The sequence below is a fragment of the Pseudopodoces humilis genome, chromosome 5 (genome assembly GCF_049639895.1).
Source record: "Pseudopodoces humilis isolate 2021_Gansu_Grassland_sample_001 chromosome 5, ASM4963989v1, whole genome shotgun sequence".
Taxonomy (NCBI): Eukaryota; Metazoa; Chordata; class Aves; order Passeriformes; family Paridae; genus Pseudopodoces; species Pseudopodoces humilis.
In genome coordinates, this window is record NC_142204.1 from 21,343,366 (window position 1) to 21,361,771 (window position 18,406).

General features: G+C 43.5%; 1 protein-coding gene across 3 annotated transcripts in view; it reads right to left on the reverse strand.

Annotated features, from left to right (window-relative positions):
- Positions 1–18,406, reverse strand: part of SYN3 (synapsin III) — a 187,953-nt gene that overhangs the window by 127,643 nt on the left and 41,904 nt on the right. For all 3 annotated transcript variants that reach the window (XM_088055066.1, XM_005527544.3, XM_088055067.1), the window contains 2 exons: positions 8,036–8,192; positions 2,104–2,193 (listed from right to left, as the gene is read on the reverse strand). In XM_088055066.1, coding sequence (XP_087911192.1) covers positions 2,104–2,193; positions 8,036–8,192 — 247 coding nt within the window. The remainder of the gene's footprint in view (positions 1–2,103; positions 2,194–8,035; positions 8,193–18,406) is intronic.

The window sequence follows — 18,406 nt, forward strand, 5'->3', positions numbered from 1 at the left end:
TTAAAATGTGTCACTTTGAAGAGAGGTAAAACCATAACACTCGTTATAAGCACTTCCAGGGGGTCACCCATCAAAGGACCACAGTGAGTTTTATGAGTGCTCACTGTTTCAGCTTGGAAATGCCTCCAGGAGAGGGAAGAGAAGGAGTGGTAAAAGGGGATCAGTATATTCCTGTCTGACAAATGGAGAAGCTGATGCACAGTGGGCAAACAGCTTCCAGAGGTGTTTGGTGATGACTACAATACAGCTTGCTTGGTGTAAGCACTTGACCTCTCAGACCCTCCCAGTCCAGGATGCTGTGAAGATGCTCCTAGAAAAGATATTTAGAAGTTGTGTAGAATCATTCATTCAGAGGCAGACCACTCCCCCTCACCTGGGAAGGGCTGACCTGAACTTGCCCAAGTGGTTTGTTGCTTTCGTAATTTGTTGGAAAGTGACTGATTTAAACCAGATTACTCAGACTTGCATGTCAGCAGTAGTGTTTGTGTTCATATGAGATTACCTACAGTTTAAAAGGCTTCCTGTACCCTTTTGGAAGTAAGTAATAGCATTTCTAAGTAGGTGATTAGTTATAAAGATGGAAAATAAGTGAAATTAAGATCAGTGCAAACTACCTTGCTGGTACCAAATACATCTACATCTGAGGAACTAAGAATCAGATAGCCAGACAAGAAAATCGTACTAAAAGTGCTAACTTATTTGCAATGATAACCCTTATCGAGTCTTCCAAAAGTACCATTCCTGAAATGGTGGTCCAAGTCACAGCTGTCCTGAAGCATTACTCATGTCACAAAACCTTCTTCATAGATCATTAGAAATTAAATGCAACAGGTATGCAAGTAATTAATCTCATTAATGTGCAAAAACCGATCACATTGTTTAAGGACTATCCATTTCTTTATGTCCTAAATGATAATACAACTTCATGACTGTACTTACCTCCACGATGTGCCTGTGAAACATGGAAGTGTTGTAGTCTACACAGCACAGGTAGAGAGCAGAGTATTGGAACAGCGAGGTGAAGGCCTGGCATTTCAAAATATTTGAGAACCTAGCATGTAGCAGTGGGATTTTTCCCAAGAAACTAGATGATTATGTACCTGCACCCTGTTTTGTGTTATGGCTGGCCCACAGTGCTGCAACAAGTGTGTGAGAAAAGACGGGTTTGCATATTTCTGAGCCTTAGTTTGACATCTCAACAGCCCTCATGCTCGGGCTGGCAATGCTGCTTGGGTTCACAGTCAAGCCTGGGAAATGAGCTCAGCCAGACAGTGGTCACACAGGGGGTCATGGTTCATACAGGGTTTCATCAAAGCCTCAGCCATGTAGGAAGAGCCATTAATTCATGGATGTAAGTTGGGAGCAAAAACTCACAAAGGACTAGTCTTCCTTTTAACGCAGGGAAAACAAGAGTCATGACCAGCTTTAAACAAAGCCCCTCTCTTTGCTGCGCTCTCCAGGACTAAAGGCACCTACGCAGATTTCTTTGGAAGGTGCCCTAAGAGTTTGGTACAGTTCCCAGCAGGCACACAGGGCACAGAGTGTTTAGCTGTTGACAGAAAGACCAGACCCCAGAGCACTGTGCAAAGAAAACATGAGAAGCTGAAACAAACTCTTTTAAGAACTCCAAGTTACCCTGAGTACCTTCAGGCTGATAAATGTTTCATGGATGGTGAGCACGTGAGAGACCAAGCAAACTAACATTGTGAAACAAACATCTCTTGGGACCCACGTCCCAAATTGTCAGCATATTTTAAACAATTCCAGGAGTAGGGAAAATCCACTTTATCTGAATGGAGTGATTCTTTGCTCTAAGAGATGAGCTTTTTGTTGACTGTGTTTTACAATGGAGTTCTGCTTTAGTTTTGAGCCTTTGAGCCTCTTTGTACATTTTTTCAGGGTCTGTACATGACCTAGGGGAGGGCTGGGCAAGAAAGTAAAGAGGTTCCCAAGGAGTGTCTTTTGCACAGCACTTTTTAGCTTACTTCTGTAAGTAAAATTTAGACTCTTCCCAGCATTCCCACCACCATTCCCTGTTCCCAACTGGCACCTGTTGTTTCCATCCCGTCCATACTGGCATCAGAAGAAAGCAAAGTTACTCACCATCTGCTTATGGCTTGGGAAGAACGTTTGCTCCACCAGGGGGAACTTCTCAGGGCCCAGTGAGTTGAAGATTTTAATGAGCTGAGAGAACTTGGGGTGAGGGAGAGGGAACAAAAAACAGACACAGTGGATGTCAGTGACTTATTGTGCAACAGGCAAATGCTTGCAAAATGTTCTGATAGTGGTGAAGGAAATGTTATGTTTTTCCCACCTTGCTTTCTTGACCTGAGAGCAGCAAGAAAATAAGAAGCTGCTGTATTTATCCATGGCCAAGCCAGCCTATATACACACACCTTGGGCTAAGGGAGCAGAGAAGGGATTAAAGAGACAGAAGGGAATCAGTTTGCATTTTCTTACAGATCTACTCTGAAAGAAGATTTGCATTCCAAGTGCATCTGGGGAGAGGAGCTTTTTTAGTAGTGGACATTTTAGGACATCAGTGGCACCACTCCCATCAGAGACCAAATAAACCAAAGATGTCCCTTGGATCTCTTCTCCATGGCCAAATCCAAGCAAGCCACTTTGTGCTGCAAGGCAGGAGAATTTCCAGGGACAGTGATTACTAGAGGGTTTGAGTGTCAGACCAAAGGAGTAGGAGTCCACTGTTAATCATAACTGGCATTTATTGTGAACCAAGGGCCCCCCTACAGCCCTACATGGATGACAGGAGAGAAAGGGGCTCATCTGCCTGTCCCTGTCCCATTTACCATGAGGTCTGAGGGAGGCACCAGTCTGTGAGAGTGGTATCTAGAGAGCAGTACGTAACATCAGTGGGGACAGCGACCACTCTGGTATTTTACACACAAGGAGGAACATTTGTCATTGTCCCCACCCATCAGCATGAACTTCACCATCATCACCACTATCATCACCATTATAAACCTTTTTATCTCTCAGGGTTGTTCCCAGTCAGACACAAAGCTGCCCATGGTAGGACTGAGTTTTGATTTCTGCTCAGGTTCCCAAACCCCAAGAGAAGTTTAACACGGCACAGCAAATTCCTGCTCTGCTTCAGCCATCTGTGAAGCAAGCAGACTGTTCTGTATGTTGTCTGCAGCCTCCCTGTTCAATCCTTCATTCATCACCCGGAGAAAAAATCAGAACTATAGGAGAGAAACCTAATAACCATGACAGAAAATGTTTCTGAAGTAGGGCTGATATACCAAAGAGAGTAAGACGTGATGCATATCCCACAACCTCAGGAGAAGCTTAGACACAACCCTGTTACCATAGACAGTGCTGAACTGGCACGGCTGTTGGTGAAGTGGTTGGACTGGCAGCCACATAAGACAATAAAATGTTTGGGGATTGGTTCCTGCTGAGCTGGTAGATAGGACTGAGTTCCTCATTAAGTCGTATTTACAAAGTAGTTTATAAATTGAATTCAATTTCCAAGGCTCCCAGAATTTGGTAAAATCAAGTTAATTAACAAAGGTCTCCACCTCAGACCAAGTAAGGACAGCTTTTAAGTCCTTTGCATGAGTTTCTCAAGTTGCCCATCAAAGGTAGGGATGTATTAATCTTGAAGGAGATCCTTGTGTCACCTGAGGGAAGTTACACACAGATTAAGGTAAGGAAACAGACATCTAGGGAAGAAGGGAAAGAAAAGCAAGCTCTCTTCCTAATAGCATCAGCTGCTTAATTTTGCATGTTCTGAGCACTTCTGGGCAATAGCTGGAGCCAGTAAATGCACCAAATCACACCAAGGTTACATTGCAGGGAGAGAGAGCTACTGGGGATGTTTTCTGCTGAGTAGCCCTGTTAAGGCTCCTCTCCTGATCACTGGGCTAGTTCAAACAAAAGAATTTCTGCATGAGAAGTTGAAACTTCATTTTCTGGTGGAAAAGAATTTCCCCTTTGAGAGTTAAATCTTGGCATGCAGTTACTGTGCAAAAATATTTTTAGGCTGCAAGGTGTGTGCCAGACCCAGGCCAAATGCTGAAGGGGCAGCTGTCAGTAGATTTGCAGACAAATGCAAAGAATCCTTTTCCTAATCTCATAGTTCAAAACACAGCATTTAAAGAAAATCCAGGAAATATCAAGAGGTGGCATATCCCATCACTAACACCACCACCACCCTCATGCATCAGCAGATAAGAGGAAAAAATCCCAATGCAGAATAATTATTGTTGGCAAGGAGGGTATTGATGTTGTGGAAGGAGGACAGCTTGCTTCTCTAACTACTTGCACTAGCCCTGCACATTCTGGAAAAGAAAAATAAAGCCCTGTTTTGACTAGCAAGGTGAGCAAACAGGGCTTAAAAGTTAAACACAATGAGCCAGAGACAGGGAAAGAAGGAAAAACACTGCCTGAGAACAGCCCATGCCCCTTGCTGTGTGTGCACGCAGCCCTGGTGAACCATGGACACTGTGATGTTGAGGCAATGTACATTTATCCTGGGGAAACAGCTCAAACAAAATAACTGGAACAACTGTGCAGCTGATAGGCAATGTTCTGACTTGTTCCTTTTGAAGCACACAGCTCTTGGCTGTTGTTGAAATAGCGAGTGTTTCAGATTCTCTCATCTGGGAGTCAGACATCTGGGAGCCTCGTCACTGGGCCAAGCCTGCAAAAAGGTCTGACTTTGGTAGTGTCCCTCATGGGACAGTTCCCTCCCATTTTCGCTTTTTTTTACCAGTTGCTAGGGACAGGATGTTGACAAAGAGACTCCCACATTAGGTGGTGCAGCAGGCTCTGAGACACCTGATAACAGAGCTCCAGCAACATCTCCCTGTGCAGACGGGAAGGAAGGTTGTTGCCAGCAGCTCTGCTAGATATAACCACACCTTCCACGTGCTGGCAGAAGTTCTTGCTTTCTGTCATTCCACTGGTTTTAGTGAGACTGCATGCAGACCACAGGTTGCACACAGGGCAAGGCAGTGTGGCACAGCCTGGTTTTAGGCACCTGGAACATGTAGGCAAAGAAAATGCCTTGGCTGGACTGTTTGGAGATCAGAGTCACATGCAGGGAGTCTTTACAGAGAAATAAAAAGATCCATTCTGAGGACCTTAAGGCCTTTTTCATATTTTGAAAGTGCCTAGGTCATCAGGGGGCCTATAACCCTTGACAGTCAATAACAGTTTGGCTAGGAGTCCCTGGATTCAGGAGGTGACTTTCAGAAAAACTTCATGTTTTCCGCTGCCTTACAGACGCAAAAGTTGCTTTGCAATTACAGACATTACCTGCATGCAGTGTGGTTACTGCTCTGAGCATTCTTCCCACTGTATTTTGGATTGGAACTTAGAATTCTAACACAGAAATTATTATTGGTGGTTGAAGCATTGTACTTGGAGTGCTCGTAGTATTAATTGTCAATAGTTCTGGGATCATCTTAAAACTCAGGTTTCTTAGATGCTTCTCTCAGGGTGTGAGACTCTCTGAATACTTTCTTCTTTTCTCTCAGAAACATCTAATTCAAACTGTGTCTGTTTTAATCTTTGAAGAAGTTTTTGTGTTGCAGAACTGGAAACCTGGCAAATGTCATTAAAAGTGGGACTGCATGTTTGAGCAAACTCAAACCCAAACTCAGCTGACTGTAATTAGAGCTGCTGAGACTAAAACGTGGTTGCAAACTGCCAAGGAAAAGCAGTCTCAATTTCATCCCCCTGCACAAAATCATAAACATTTCTATGAAATGGAACCATTTTTGGAGAAAGTAAAAAATGGGAGTGTAAGCACATTTCCCAGGGGTATTTGATTTCATTTCTTCATGCATCTCAACTGTTTTCTAGATCCAAAAAGTTTCCAGTAATCTTTGTTATGTCAAGATGCCTGTTTTGCAATCAAAGTCGAACGTGCACCAAGGTGTCCCTATCTCTCACTTCCCAGCTATCACAAAAACAAAATTTTCAGATTCTGCTGTCAGTGAAGCTTTTTGCCCTCAAATGCCCCACTGCACTCTCTACATGAGCCTAAATACCATCTGAGCATTGCTTATTCAATGCAATCTCAGATTGCTGAACATGTTACAATCACTGGTTTGGGGTGATGTGTGTGCAGGGGCAGCAAGGAAAGGAGGCATTCTGCAAACCTGCTTAAATTGTTTGCCAGTGGTTTCCTTGACTCCTCAGGGAAGGCTGTCTGTGCCAGCTGTATTCCCCGTGAGGAAAGTGTGGCACAACCAGACCCAGAGTAGCTAGAGCCAAGCTGCTGGCAGAGCCAAGCTCTCCCACACTGCCTTTCCAGCACTGCTTTTTTTTTGTTGTTGTTGTTTGTTTTCTTTTATTTTAGATGCCTAAAAATAGGCCTTTCACATCTTGAGGCTCCTTCACACCATCAGAAACGTAAGTACAAGGCATGAGTGGCAAAAAGTGTTAACTAAGCCCTGACTGACTTGACCCAAAAATCAGATGGAATGGACCACATGACTATAAGCAAAAGGCAGTGTAAATGTGGAGGCTTTTTGTCTGGTCACCAGGGCCAATGCACTTGTGTGTAGGATCAGCTGTCAGAAACAATGTGAAGGTGTGGTACTGAGCCTGGAATCGAAAAATCAAATGGAAACTGAGGTCAAATGTACATTAACCACCCATACAGGCACAGTGAGATTGTTCTCACTATCCTGATTATTGCATGACAACATCTTTGGAAAAGACAAGATCTTTCTTTTGGGCTCAACAAATCCCACCAATATTGTAAAGGGGCTAAAAAACTGAAAAGACTCTGTTTATTACACTGGTACCATTTTAGTAAGAAATTACTTAAGTCCAACACCGCCCAACCATGGAAACAAAAGTCTGAGTCACTACAGACCTCATCTGGACTTGAGCTACCAACCAACACAGTGAAGACCACGAGGATATTTATTCCAAAGAAAAAAACAACAATAAATTAGGTGAAGGGGAAGAAACACATCTAAAAGTTTTCCATGGCATCTTATTGGAAAGTCCCATCTCCTTCTCACATCCATATAGCTGTAGTTCCTTCTTAGAACCTAGAGGAATGAGGGGAAATTTCCATTCTGGAAGCATCAGTGATCAGAGAAGACATTTTGGGATGAAACTGCTTGGAAAGCCCACATGCCAACTCCAAAGTGGTATCAGGATCTGACTTCCTCCTGCAGGTACTGCCATGGCCAGCCTTAGTCTTGTGGCTCATGGCCAACTTATCTCTCCAGCTCTCCTGCTTCTGAAGCTTCAGCTGCCTTTGAGTTGATCATAGCAATGCTCCAGGGAATTATTACATTCTTTGATTTGGCGCTGAGAAAAACCAGTGATAATATTTTTTCATGGTTTTCTGGGATTCTCATGAGAACTTGACAAAATTTAAAGAATGGATGAAGGGATCTTCCAGTGCAAAATATCAAAACTGGTCAAATGCCAAATATCAAATGCCCTGTCCTCATCGGGAGCTGATTCAGTCTAAGTCTTTGCAATGTTTCAGGTTCAGTGAACTAACACTTTATGATAATATTGCATGTCATTCTGGTACTGTTGAAAAGCTCTGCCTGTGTGGTGGTTTGACCCTGACTGGACTGATTTTCTCTACCTTCTCCCAGCCAATGGTGCAGGAGAATTGGGAATGATGGTTTTGGTCTGCTCATCACATGTTGCCTCTACTGATCCTTCCTTCCTTCTCAGGGGGAGGACTCCTCAGACCCTTCCCCTGCTCCAGTGTAGGATCCCTCCCAGGGGAGACGGTCCTCCATGAACTCTCCTGCACTATCAGCTATTGGTGACTCTTTAGATTCTGGGACAGGGGAAACATTCTACTCAGAGTGAAGAAATAACACCTTGGTATAACTAAAGCTGATAAAGTAGTTCTGGGAGGTTTTTCCCCCCAAGAACTCCCACCTGGATTCCTAAGGCAGTTTAGCTTTTAACCTGGAGAGACCAACTCCTTTGAAAGTCCTGGAAGGCGAGCTTGGTGTTCTATCAGTACCAAGATCTCCTTTGCAGTGCTGACAGGCAGCAGAGCTGGGTCATCACTTACCACCCAGGGCTTGCTGCAGAAGTTGTAGATGGAGTAGAGGGAGTTGACTGTGTGGATGCCACCGTACTGGAGGCCGATGATGAGGCTGCGGAAGTCTTCCCCCAGTGCCATGCTGTAGGCGTGCTGCCGGATCAGGACAAAATCTGGCTTGAACGACCTGGAAGAGACCAGGAGAGTGGTGTTTTACTTTCAAACACTCCAGAAGCACTTCTAACCACTCCTTGTTTCTTTGCCATCCTTCCCCTCTCTTTTCAGTAACACACGTTGCTCTTCTCTGGGCCTCTCCATGGTGTATTGCTTGTGTTATAACGTAACAAACCCAACAAAACCCCCTAGTCATTTAAAAAGGGAAAAATCCAATGTAGCTGCAAGTGTGAGAGCATAGAAACAGGCCAAACAGATTTTCTGCAGTTTCCATGTCACTCAGGCATGCACAGGAACAAGCCACAAGCAGAGCCAAGGGTCATAAATTCACTGGTGGGGGGGTTCTCTTCTCTTTCTAAAAGCTTGGCTGTACTTGGCAAGCTCGCTGCAATGTGGGACACAGATGAGGGAGCAAGTTTGTTTCCTGACGATTGAGCTCCGTATTGAAGCAATGCCCAGTGGGTGGGAAGATCATAAGGGATTTCAGAAAGCTCTTGTACACATCCATACATCGACACACATTCCCCCTTCAATCAGTTTACTACATACGCAGCACATCCCAGGCTCTTATGGCCGGGAGTCAACAAGTGAAGGGCAGGCATGGTAATGCAATTAATCAAATGAGCAGAGCCTCATACGCTGCTGTGACTCATGGCATGGACTTCCAGAATATTATTTAGCAAGAGTGGAGCTTGGACTCCTATGGCTCAACAGCAGCAGCCCTCAGCTAATGCACAGAAAAGTGAGGCCCTTTCTAGGTAAGCCAACAGGCAATGGATTATCTTTCAAGCAGCCAGATTTCATTCCTTGCTGACGCTCTGTCTTCGGAGCCACTCAAAAGTATCTGGAAACAACATCTGGAAAGAAACGGTTCCCAAAATGGAGCTCAGCAGATCATTCTCGAAGGAAGAGGCTTTTCCATTGAAAGAAGGGATTATTTTATAAGTTAACAGAGGTTGCATCAAGGACATTGAAAAATTTCCATGCTGTATTAAAGATTTTCAAAGAAATGAGCTCTGTAACCAGGTCCCATTACCTCACTACCCTCGAACATTTTCCTTGCTAAGAGACTATAATTTCTATCCTTTGGATGTATGAGCTGGAAATACTTTGGGTTTATAGCCCCTATTTATATTTCCATCATTCTGGCAGGGAAATGTGAGATGGTGAGTCTGGGCCAGATTGTGGCAACAAACACTGAACACAAACCCCAGCACAGCTTTGTTGTTTTAAAGCTGTTCATTTTGTTTGTTGGCCTTGGACTTTTGTTATCACCCGCCTGAGACATGGTTGAGAAGCATGCTCAGCTTTTGTGATGCAAGAGGACAAACTTTAGAAATGTTGTGATTCCCTCCCATGGAGCTTTTTTAAACCTAGGCATGTTCCCTAATGTACTTGGCACCAAAGGTGGTGCTTTCATCCAGTAGCGAGATGCATAATGAGCATCATGAGGGCTGTGCTATCGCTGTGCAGCTGATTTATGGACCTCCCTGGTGTCCATGGGGATGAGGCAAGTGGTGACCTCTGCTGAGAAACAGCAAGTGAATGCAAATCTTGGAAAGTCTGAGCTGCTCCATTCTGCTGGGCTTGCTGTGTAGAAAGTACCCTGGAGTTGGGCACAGGTCCTCAAGAAGGATTAACCAGCTACTTAGGACAGGGCTCGGGATCTGTGCTGAGTTACTGAATAGTTGTGGGACCTGGAGAGGCAGGAGCTCCGGGTGTGTCTCTCCTTATCCAGCTTTCTGGGAGGGGGAGGACACAGAGTGGCTGGGAAACTGCCTTCATTTGCTTTACTTTTGCCAGCCAAAAGCTCAGAAAAAAGCTCTTGTCTTTTCAGATCCTGGCAAAGAAAGAGTTCCTCCACTTAGACGATGGACACAAGAATACAGAATTAATGCAGAAAAGCCTATTCTCAAACTCTGTGTCCTGCAGGAAGGCAGGGCACTCTCTCATGCAGCAGATGAGGAGTGAATCTCTAAAGCGAAGGTGGACACTGAATCCCTGTTTTGAGCCGTGGAACAATGTGAATGTTCCCATGGATACTGAGAACAAGGCAGTGGAGTGCCAGGCCTGGGACTAGCTGAGAATAAACATCAGCTGAAGAGCACCAGAGCCTGAACAGAGAAACAGAGAACAGCAGCAAAATGAATAACAATCAATAACATTTCTGTGCAGAAAGCAGGTCCCTAGCCTGCTTTGTGGTAGAGAAGATGATGACAGCAAAGCCTGCCGGGAGGTTTCATGCCTTAAAGAGATCTCCTATTTCTTATTTCTGCATATAGCCATAACTCTGGCTTGCTTCCTGGTCCTTCAGCTTTTCTCACAGAAGCACAAAGAGATTCAAGGCCGTGATGAAAGAACACAGCAGAATACACTATTTGCATCAGAAAAAGCGTGATCAACACATTAGATTGTCCCCCTGTGCTGAGCACTGGTGAGGCCACATCTCAAATCCTGTGTTCAGCATTGTGTCCCTCACTGAAGGAAAGACATCAAGGTGCTGGAACGTGTTGTAGTGGGGTGGGGGTTGGCTTTGTCTGCCAGGTAACAAGGTATAGGACAAGAGGGAACGGCCTCAGGTAGTGCCAGGAGAGGTTTAGTGGATATCGGGAAAAATTTTCTTCATGGGGAGGGTTACCAAGCATTGAAACAGCCTGCCCAGGGAAGTGGTTGAGCCACCATCCCTTGAGCTGTTCAAAGGGTGTGTGGATATGGTCTTAGGGGTGTGATTTAGTGGTGAAAATGGCAGTGCTCATTAATGGTTGGACCAGTGCTCTTAGAGGTCTTTCCCAACCAATTCTGTGATTCTCAAAATTCTTCTTAATGACCCCTTCAAATACGTGTAATTATTTTCAGCCTAAGGGGGCTTTATACTTCAGCGCCATTATGGGTGAGAGATGTTGTTGAAGAAGGATGGGCTCTCCTGCTCTCTTTTTAGAAAAATGACAGTCTCACAAGACACTTTGCCCTTTGTGTCAATAGAAAAAGATCCTCCCAGGACACTGAAGATGACATTCTCACTTCAGGTTCTGGCTACCCTTCATCATTCAAGTAGACTTCATTCAGATTTCAGATTCTTCCCAGAGATCAAGACATTCTGACTAAATTCCTTTCCAGAGCCTTTCCTATCTGGCATGACACAGAGAGGAAGAAAACTGCATCATTTAGCAATATGATACAACAAGATTTGTGTTACTGGCAATTAATGAAGCCTTCAGGGAAGCATCTGAGGCACAAGTCCAAGCCATAAGAGGCTGCAAATTTGCCCAAGAAGTGCAAAAATCCCAGCAAATATGCAGTGCCTCAGGTGTCTGACACCTAATAGAAAATGGCATTACAAATCGGAACAAGTTCTTTTTGTGCTTTGCTTGGGTGTTAATAGCATTGTTATTACATTACTGAAAATTAATATAAAATCAATGGCATTTTCCCCTATCCCAGTGTTAGATTTAACTTTTTGTTTGATGCTTTAGTAAAATGGAAAATTTGCTAAGACAAAGATGTAATTTCAGTCAAAACCTCATGTCATATTTTCCACAGAAAGAAATAAACCCTGCTGAAGCTATTCAAAGACAGAACAAATGTGATTGCTTATATAAATAAGATAACACTGGTTTTAGAGGAAAAAGAAAGCAACATAGAATAAAGAATAATCTCTCTTTACTAGGCTGGAGGAGAGAAGCAGGGGGTTTTTTTTGGACATTGTAATAGAGAATGGCTGGGTAAAAAACATGGGAAGTGTGGGAGATCAGTGCATCAAAAGCAGCAGAAGCCAGGAATCACAGTGGCAGCAGGAGCAACACCACTGTAGGCAGATGAGGACACCCTGGAAGATGCTCTGATTTGCTTCTCAGCCATAGATCAATGCTCAACTAACCATTAAATCATGTCACACACTCTCTGAACTGTACTCTGGCAGTCTCAAAAGTCTGCCATATATTTTACTTCTAAACTGATTGACACTGACAAGAAAAAGCATGTGGACTCAGGCAAAGCCTGAAAGTAGTAACAACCCCACCTGCCAAAACCAGCTTGCCTTCAAAATGTTTGTGACCCTAAGCTTTAACAGAAGGTGATCTGAATACTTTCCAACATCACAGAATAAAGTCACAGAGTAATTTAGGTTGGAGAGGATCTTTGGAAACCATCTGGCCCAACACCATGCTCATTGCAGGGCTAACTTTGAAGTGACATTAAGATGATTGCCATTCCCTGAAAGAAGCCTTAGTAAAAACTCATGTGTAAAGGAGACAAATTATGGATTTGATAAAATAACTGATCAAGACTGAAACAATGTACAAAAGTTTTGACTCATTCTTGCATTTAATCCTGGATTAACTAATTATTGAGTGCTCTAGACCCTGACTGCTCATTCCTTATTGGAAAGGATTACTGTAAATGCAAAAAGGGTCAGGGAGTAGTTTAATATCTGAAATGCTCCCCACCCTGGTCTGCTCAGAGTGACTTTTGCTTTCTGGCAGCTGCCTGCATGCCAAATGTTTCCCCAATAACTGTCAGCATCCTGCCTGCACGTCGGCTGGGCGCCAGCTGCCGGGGAGGTGAGGGGGACATTATTCATCTGGGACATCAGCAAGCCCCAAAGGGCTCCAAGCAGCTGTTTAGCAGCAGGAGCTGAGGTGGAAGTAACTGAGAATAAATACATAAGTAATCACACCCCACTGTCTCTTCTCTTTTGTACTTCCTGCTCAAAAAAAAAAAAAAAAGAGAGAAAAGAGGACAGGGGCAGGCAGGTGAAGACGGGGGAGATATAAGTGAAAAACAATGTTATATCATCCCTCATGTGGGAATAATTTCTCAGTATATAAATGTTTACTAGAGGTGTTAAATTGCTTCATATGTAACTGCAGCTTGCCAGGGTGTACCTTGTTAGACACCTCACCCCCAGCTCATTGTCTCTGCAGGGTATTTCAGTGAGGAAAGTGGTCATTTGGCACACTGGTCCCTTGCCTAAACTGAATTTTCAAAAGCTTACAGACTGTTACACACACTTCTCCATTACATTTATGGATTGCCATGCCATTGATAGAAAAAATATTGCCCAAATGTTTCTCAGTGTTAAATACATAGCACATATTTTACTCCCCCATGTGGCACTTTCTGCGAAACTTGGGAGAACCACACGCTCAACATATTTTTCCATCTGGCTGCTAGAAACCTAAACTTCCCCCTATCAGTTTCTGCCATTTTTTCTCCTGTTTGAAACTTCACAGAAAATTGCAGAAATTTGGTTTGGAAGCAGCAAAACAACCAACTGAAAAACACCACCCCCAAGTCATAATAACACCACCCCCAAGAAACAACAACAACAATGGCTAGAAAAAGACATTCCAAAAAAGTCCCTAATTAGGTCAAGAGTTAAATTTAAGAAGACAGGGATTAGACAACGGCTGGAGTTCATCTTTGGCACAAGCTTCCTGGAACATGAGAAGCTGGAAAATGACCTACTGCCTACCAATACTTCCTATATCAGTGTCCAAGAACAGTAGCTACTCCCATGACCTTCCTGGACATTGTCCCTGTAGAAGAACTACAAGAAACCATCAAATCTTGTGGACAAATAGTCCTGGAGAGACAAGAAAACACCCTTCTAGCAACATGCAACTACTGTGTGGTGAGCAAGCACGGCCTCTGTAGGGTAGAAAACCTCCATGCCCCTTTCAGGCAGCATTTTCTCAATGGACCTTTGGGGTGAGTGAACCTACTGGGATGGGAAAAATGCAGTGGGCATAGGGCAGTGTCTTCACTGGGTTTTAAAGAGTCTTGCATCCTGGAGCAGACAGGTTTTTTTTAGTCAGACTACACATCTCCTGGAGTCTGCAAGCTCTGAAGAGCAGGGAAACACCTGTGGGCTGGCCAGTTTCTTCTCTACCTCTCCCATGTAAAAGGATTTGCCTCCTCATGCTGTGACTGCAGCTTGCAGTGTAAAAATATGCTTAAGCAAAAAAAAGCACTTTCAGGGATTTTGGGGATGGTGACTCAACAGGCTGCTGTTGTGTTGTCACAGCACAGAGCATCGTAGAAGCACCGAGTCAGATGGAAGCAATGGGAATGTCAGTGTTAACTACAGGAATGAATGGGATTGTGTGGACAAACTGGAGAATTCACTGCCCCCACCATGACTGCAAGTGGGGCATGACAGCCACAGTGCTGATAGGTCCCATGAAAATGTGCTTTCTCTCCTGGATGATCGGCCCCAATGGCAAAAGAGGAAGCTCTACAGGGAGACAGGAGATGAGAACAGTCTGGTGCATGATTAATTTATATCCTTAAAGGTCTGAAATGCTCCCAAAGACATTAGTATTCCCCAGGTAAAAGAGCTGTCCAGACTTTCAACATATCCCTGCCTTATATCTACTGGAATTAATAGCTGAAATCTTGTGAAGCCCAACAGTCAAGCATTTAATTGACTACAGAACCTGAGATCATAGCTTGGGAGTCTAAATGTTGCTGTCAGCAACAGACACAGCCCAAATTTTCATTTCTACTTGGACACTTTGATAATATCCTGAAGCATAAATGCACCTCAGAGTGGGTGCAGTGCCAACATTGACAGCCTCCTTACACTGCCAAAATATTGATATGAAGGACCCTTCAGTGGAATGTGAAAATAAAAATCCCATTCCTCACATCTAACCCCAGTAAAAGTGACACAGTCCAGGAGCTTTCTAGAGTAAATTAGATTCCAGATGGTTCACTCCGTCTTTTTCTGTTTGTGTGTGTAGACCTGTCCAAAAGGAGTTTGTGTATGCACTGGGAGGAGGATGAAGAATCCACCCAAGGGTAGGCATGAACCCACACTTGTATTAACACACTCTTTAGTACTCCAGCTATTGCACCCAGAAATTATTCCATTTCTCTGTTGTAAGAGTTGCTATGTCTAAACTGGTGATGGATCCTTTGGGATGAATAAACACTACCTCCTGCTTCCCATATTTAACTTTTCAATAGGGAAGGTCTGCTGCCAATTTTTTTCCAAATAAGTGCTGGGGTAGCAAGGACCAATGTGTGGGAGATTCCCCATCCCACCAGTCCTGGATGAGCCCAGCACTGCTCCTGGTGCCCAGCTCATCCCACCAGTGACCTCAGCCACTGGAGGGCAAGGATTACAGGGCACTGGCATGGAAAAGTGCTTGATAGAGACTGCACAAGATACTTCATGGCCAGCTCTCTGTCTGAAGGAAACGTGCTGAACAGGCTGATGTATCCTTTGCAAACCATGGTGGAACTGGCACAGAAAACACAGATGCAGTTTCTTAGATTTGTTAGATGATAGCCTCTGTCTCCAGTAGCACATTTCACTGACACTATCTCAAATCCTCCACCCCCTCATACAGATGTGCAGAATGCACAGTAGCTAAAAAAGAGAAGCTGGAGACCCAGAACATTGTTACTGTAAAATTAAATTCTTGGAGCCATGTTTGTTTTAAAACTCAGACAAGCAAAGAAATGCCTGGCTTCAGTTAGATTATTTGGTAACTTACTTGTAGCAACTTATTTCAAGATACACAGGCTAGGAGTCATGTATATGTCCATGTCTTTGCTTTCTATAATTTCCAATTCTAAAGCATCTTTTTTTTTTTTTTTATTTTCCTGAGGCAGGTGGTAAATGGAAGGCTTTAAGGACTGTTATACCTTCTTATTAGGAGATTTATCTTCCAGGTAAAACAACCACAATGTATTCCTGGTGTAGTTCAAATCAGTTGACATGGGGTGTGAAAGAATGCCTTAACTCCAAGGTGTCAGAAAATACCAAGTGATCAGCAGAAAAAGACATTGGTTTAAACTTGGCTTTGCATGTGCCAGAGGGTATTTCCAGTTTAAAGAAAGAACTAGGAGGCCTGCACAAAAATGGCAGAATTTAATAGGCTAATAAATTGTTAGGTAGCTTATCAGTAAACATAACATCAAATTGGAGAGGACAGCCCAGTAGTTGCTTCATATGAATATGAATATTAATTGTTGCTCTTAAGAAATTTATCATTTCAGGGATTTAAATCTACTGGTCTGTAGTATATTCACTGTCTTTCCACTAAACTACTACATTCTATTGGTCTCCCTTTGAAGAGGAATGTGGAGCAGGCAAGGCTCCTGCAGGGGGGAATGCCAAAAGTGCTTGTTAGAAAGATGTTGCTGTATTTACCTTCTTATAAATTGTCAGTGGGATTTCCATGACTCTGGGCAATCAAAAAATATGGTGAGTATTATATTTTACCATCTAGAAGCTTTATGACTTTTGACTGAATGTTTTGTTCAATAATTAACAGAGGCCTAATAAGTGATGGAAAAAAGATGACAGCAGCAGCAGGGCTGGCACACACATGTGAGCTGAAGATGTTCCCTGTGGCTGGGCACTCTGAAGGGTGTCTGTAGCCAGGCAGGACACAGCTGTGGATGGGATGATGGGGCTTGAAGGGAGTGGGAAGCAGCTGCACCCATGTGGATGGGCTGAGGTGCCTCTACACAGCTCAGTTCCACAATTTGCGTTCTAAAGTGAAGAAGCATTTTAATTTCTACCCCTTCTAGAGAATTACTGTGGAAGTTGGCTGACCTGAGGTCTTAAATTCGCTGAGCTAGGCACAACAGGGGCACATCAGCACAGGCTGTAAATAAATATTTGCTGGTTGCAAGGATTGTGGTATCTAGTATATGCTATATAAATTGCATATCCAGACAAGTATGCATTTACCAAATTCACTTCCCACAATGTAAATGTGTCCTTAAACATGCAGGAATGAAAACAAAACAAAAAAAATAACCCTGAGGTAATGCCATTCAAAAAAACCACATATTTCACATATAAATATCCATGCAAAAATGGTAGCTGGAATACCTGTGTGTTCACTGTGAGCAGAAACATGAACACCATGCCCCAGACAGCTTTGTGAAATAAATTTTGTCTTCAGTTTCAGTTTAATAGCCCAAGATCTTTCTGCCAGATGTATGAATGGTTTTGGGAGGAAAGACACAGGAAGGAAAATGAAGATGTGATCAACCTAGGAAATGGTTCTTGGGAAACCTTCCAGCATCATGAGCAAGCGAACGCAGGAGTGCATTAGCGCTGCACGCTGCCTGATGAGTGCTCCAGCGGCTGGTTCATGGGACATAGTGCTTTGTTTCACTCTGAAACAGACATTTGTGGGACAGGAGAAAGCAAATGCATGTAACAGACACAACTCTAAAGGTTTTTAGCAGAGGCTCGTGAAATTTTACCAAAGAATAAATGGAGACTTGTGGATGTACAAGAGAGATGCTGAGACCTGAAATGAATTGATGGACCACAGTCATAGCTAATTGACAGTGACATGTTTTGCTTTGCACTGTTTGGACTGGAAATGAGATTTTGAGTAATTAAACTGCGGCCAGCATGCTCAAAATCACAGTTTTTCAGCTGTCCTAATAATCCCTTCCAAAAATATCACTGCATGCTACATTATGTGTCTCTACCTCTAATTTTGAACTAGTTGCAAACAGACAAAAGCATTGATTAACTGTGTCAACATTATTAAACTCAAGGATGCTGAATACACCAAAAAGTGCAAAGGAACTGTACAAAAGGAAGCAGAGTGGCTTCAGCAATGAGATTTCAACACAGAGAAAAGTTATTGTATAAAAGATGAAATGTAGAGTTGTAATGACAGAAACCCATAAATAATAATAGGGTGGAAGGTGATATTGGTGAAGGTAAACAGAGGCATCGTACACAGATGTGATAAAATGCACTATTCTTTATATAGAACTTGTAAAGATGCATCTAATATTAGCTCCAAATTGCTGCCACTCTGGTGCTTGGAATGCTTTTGGGAAGTGAATTGGATGTGTGATTGGAGAATTGCTTGTGAAAAGAGGCTGCTTGCAATGACTGCAGTAATGAAGTAATGCTAGTAGGACTGAAATCCCCATCAAATAGATGGTATTACCTCTGAGATATACCCCAGGGCAAGGCCAGAGCACTGGGAATCTCTCACAAAGAAAAACGTGGTATTTCAGGAGCAAATCAGGCTACATGCATCAGGGTCATAGAATCACAGAATAGTTTGCATTGGAAGGGACATTAAAAGTCATCCAGTTCCAACCCCCTTGTCACTAGCAGGGACACCTTCCACTAGACCAGGTTGCTCAAAGCACCATCCAACACTGAACACTGCCAGGCTTGGGCATCCACACCTTCTCTGGGCAGCCTGTGCCTGTCCCTCACCATCCCCACAG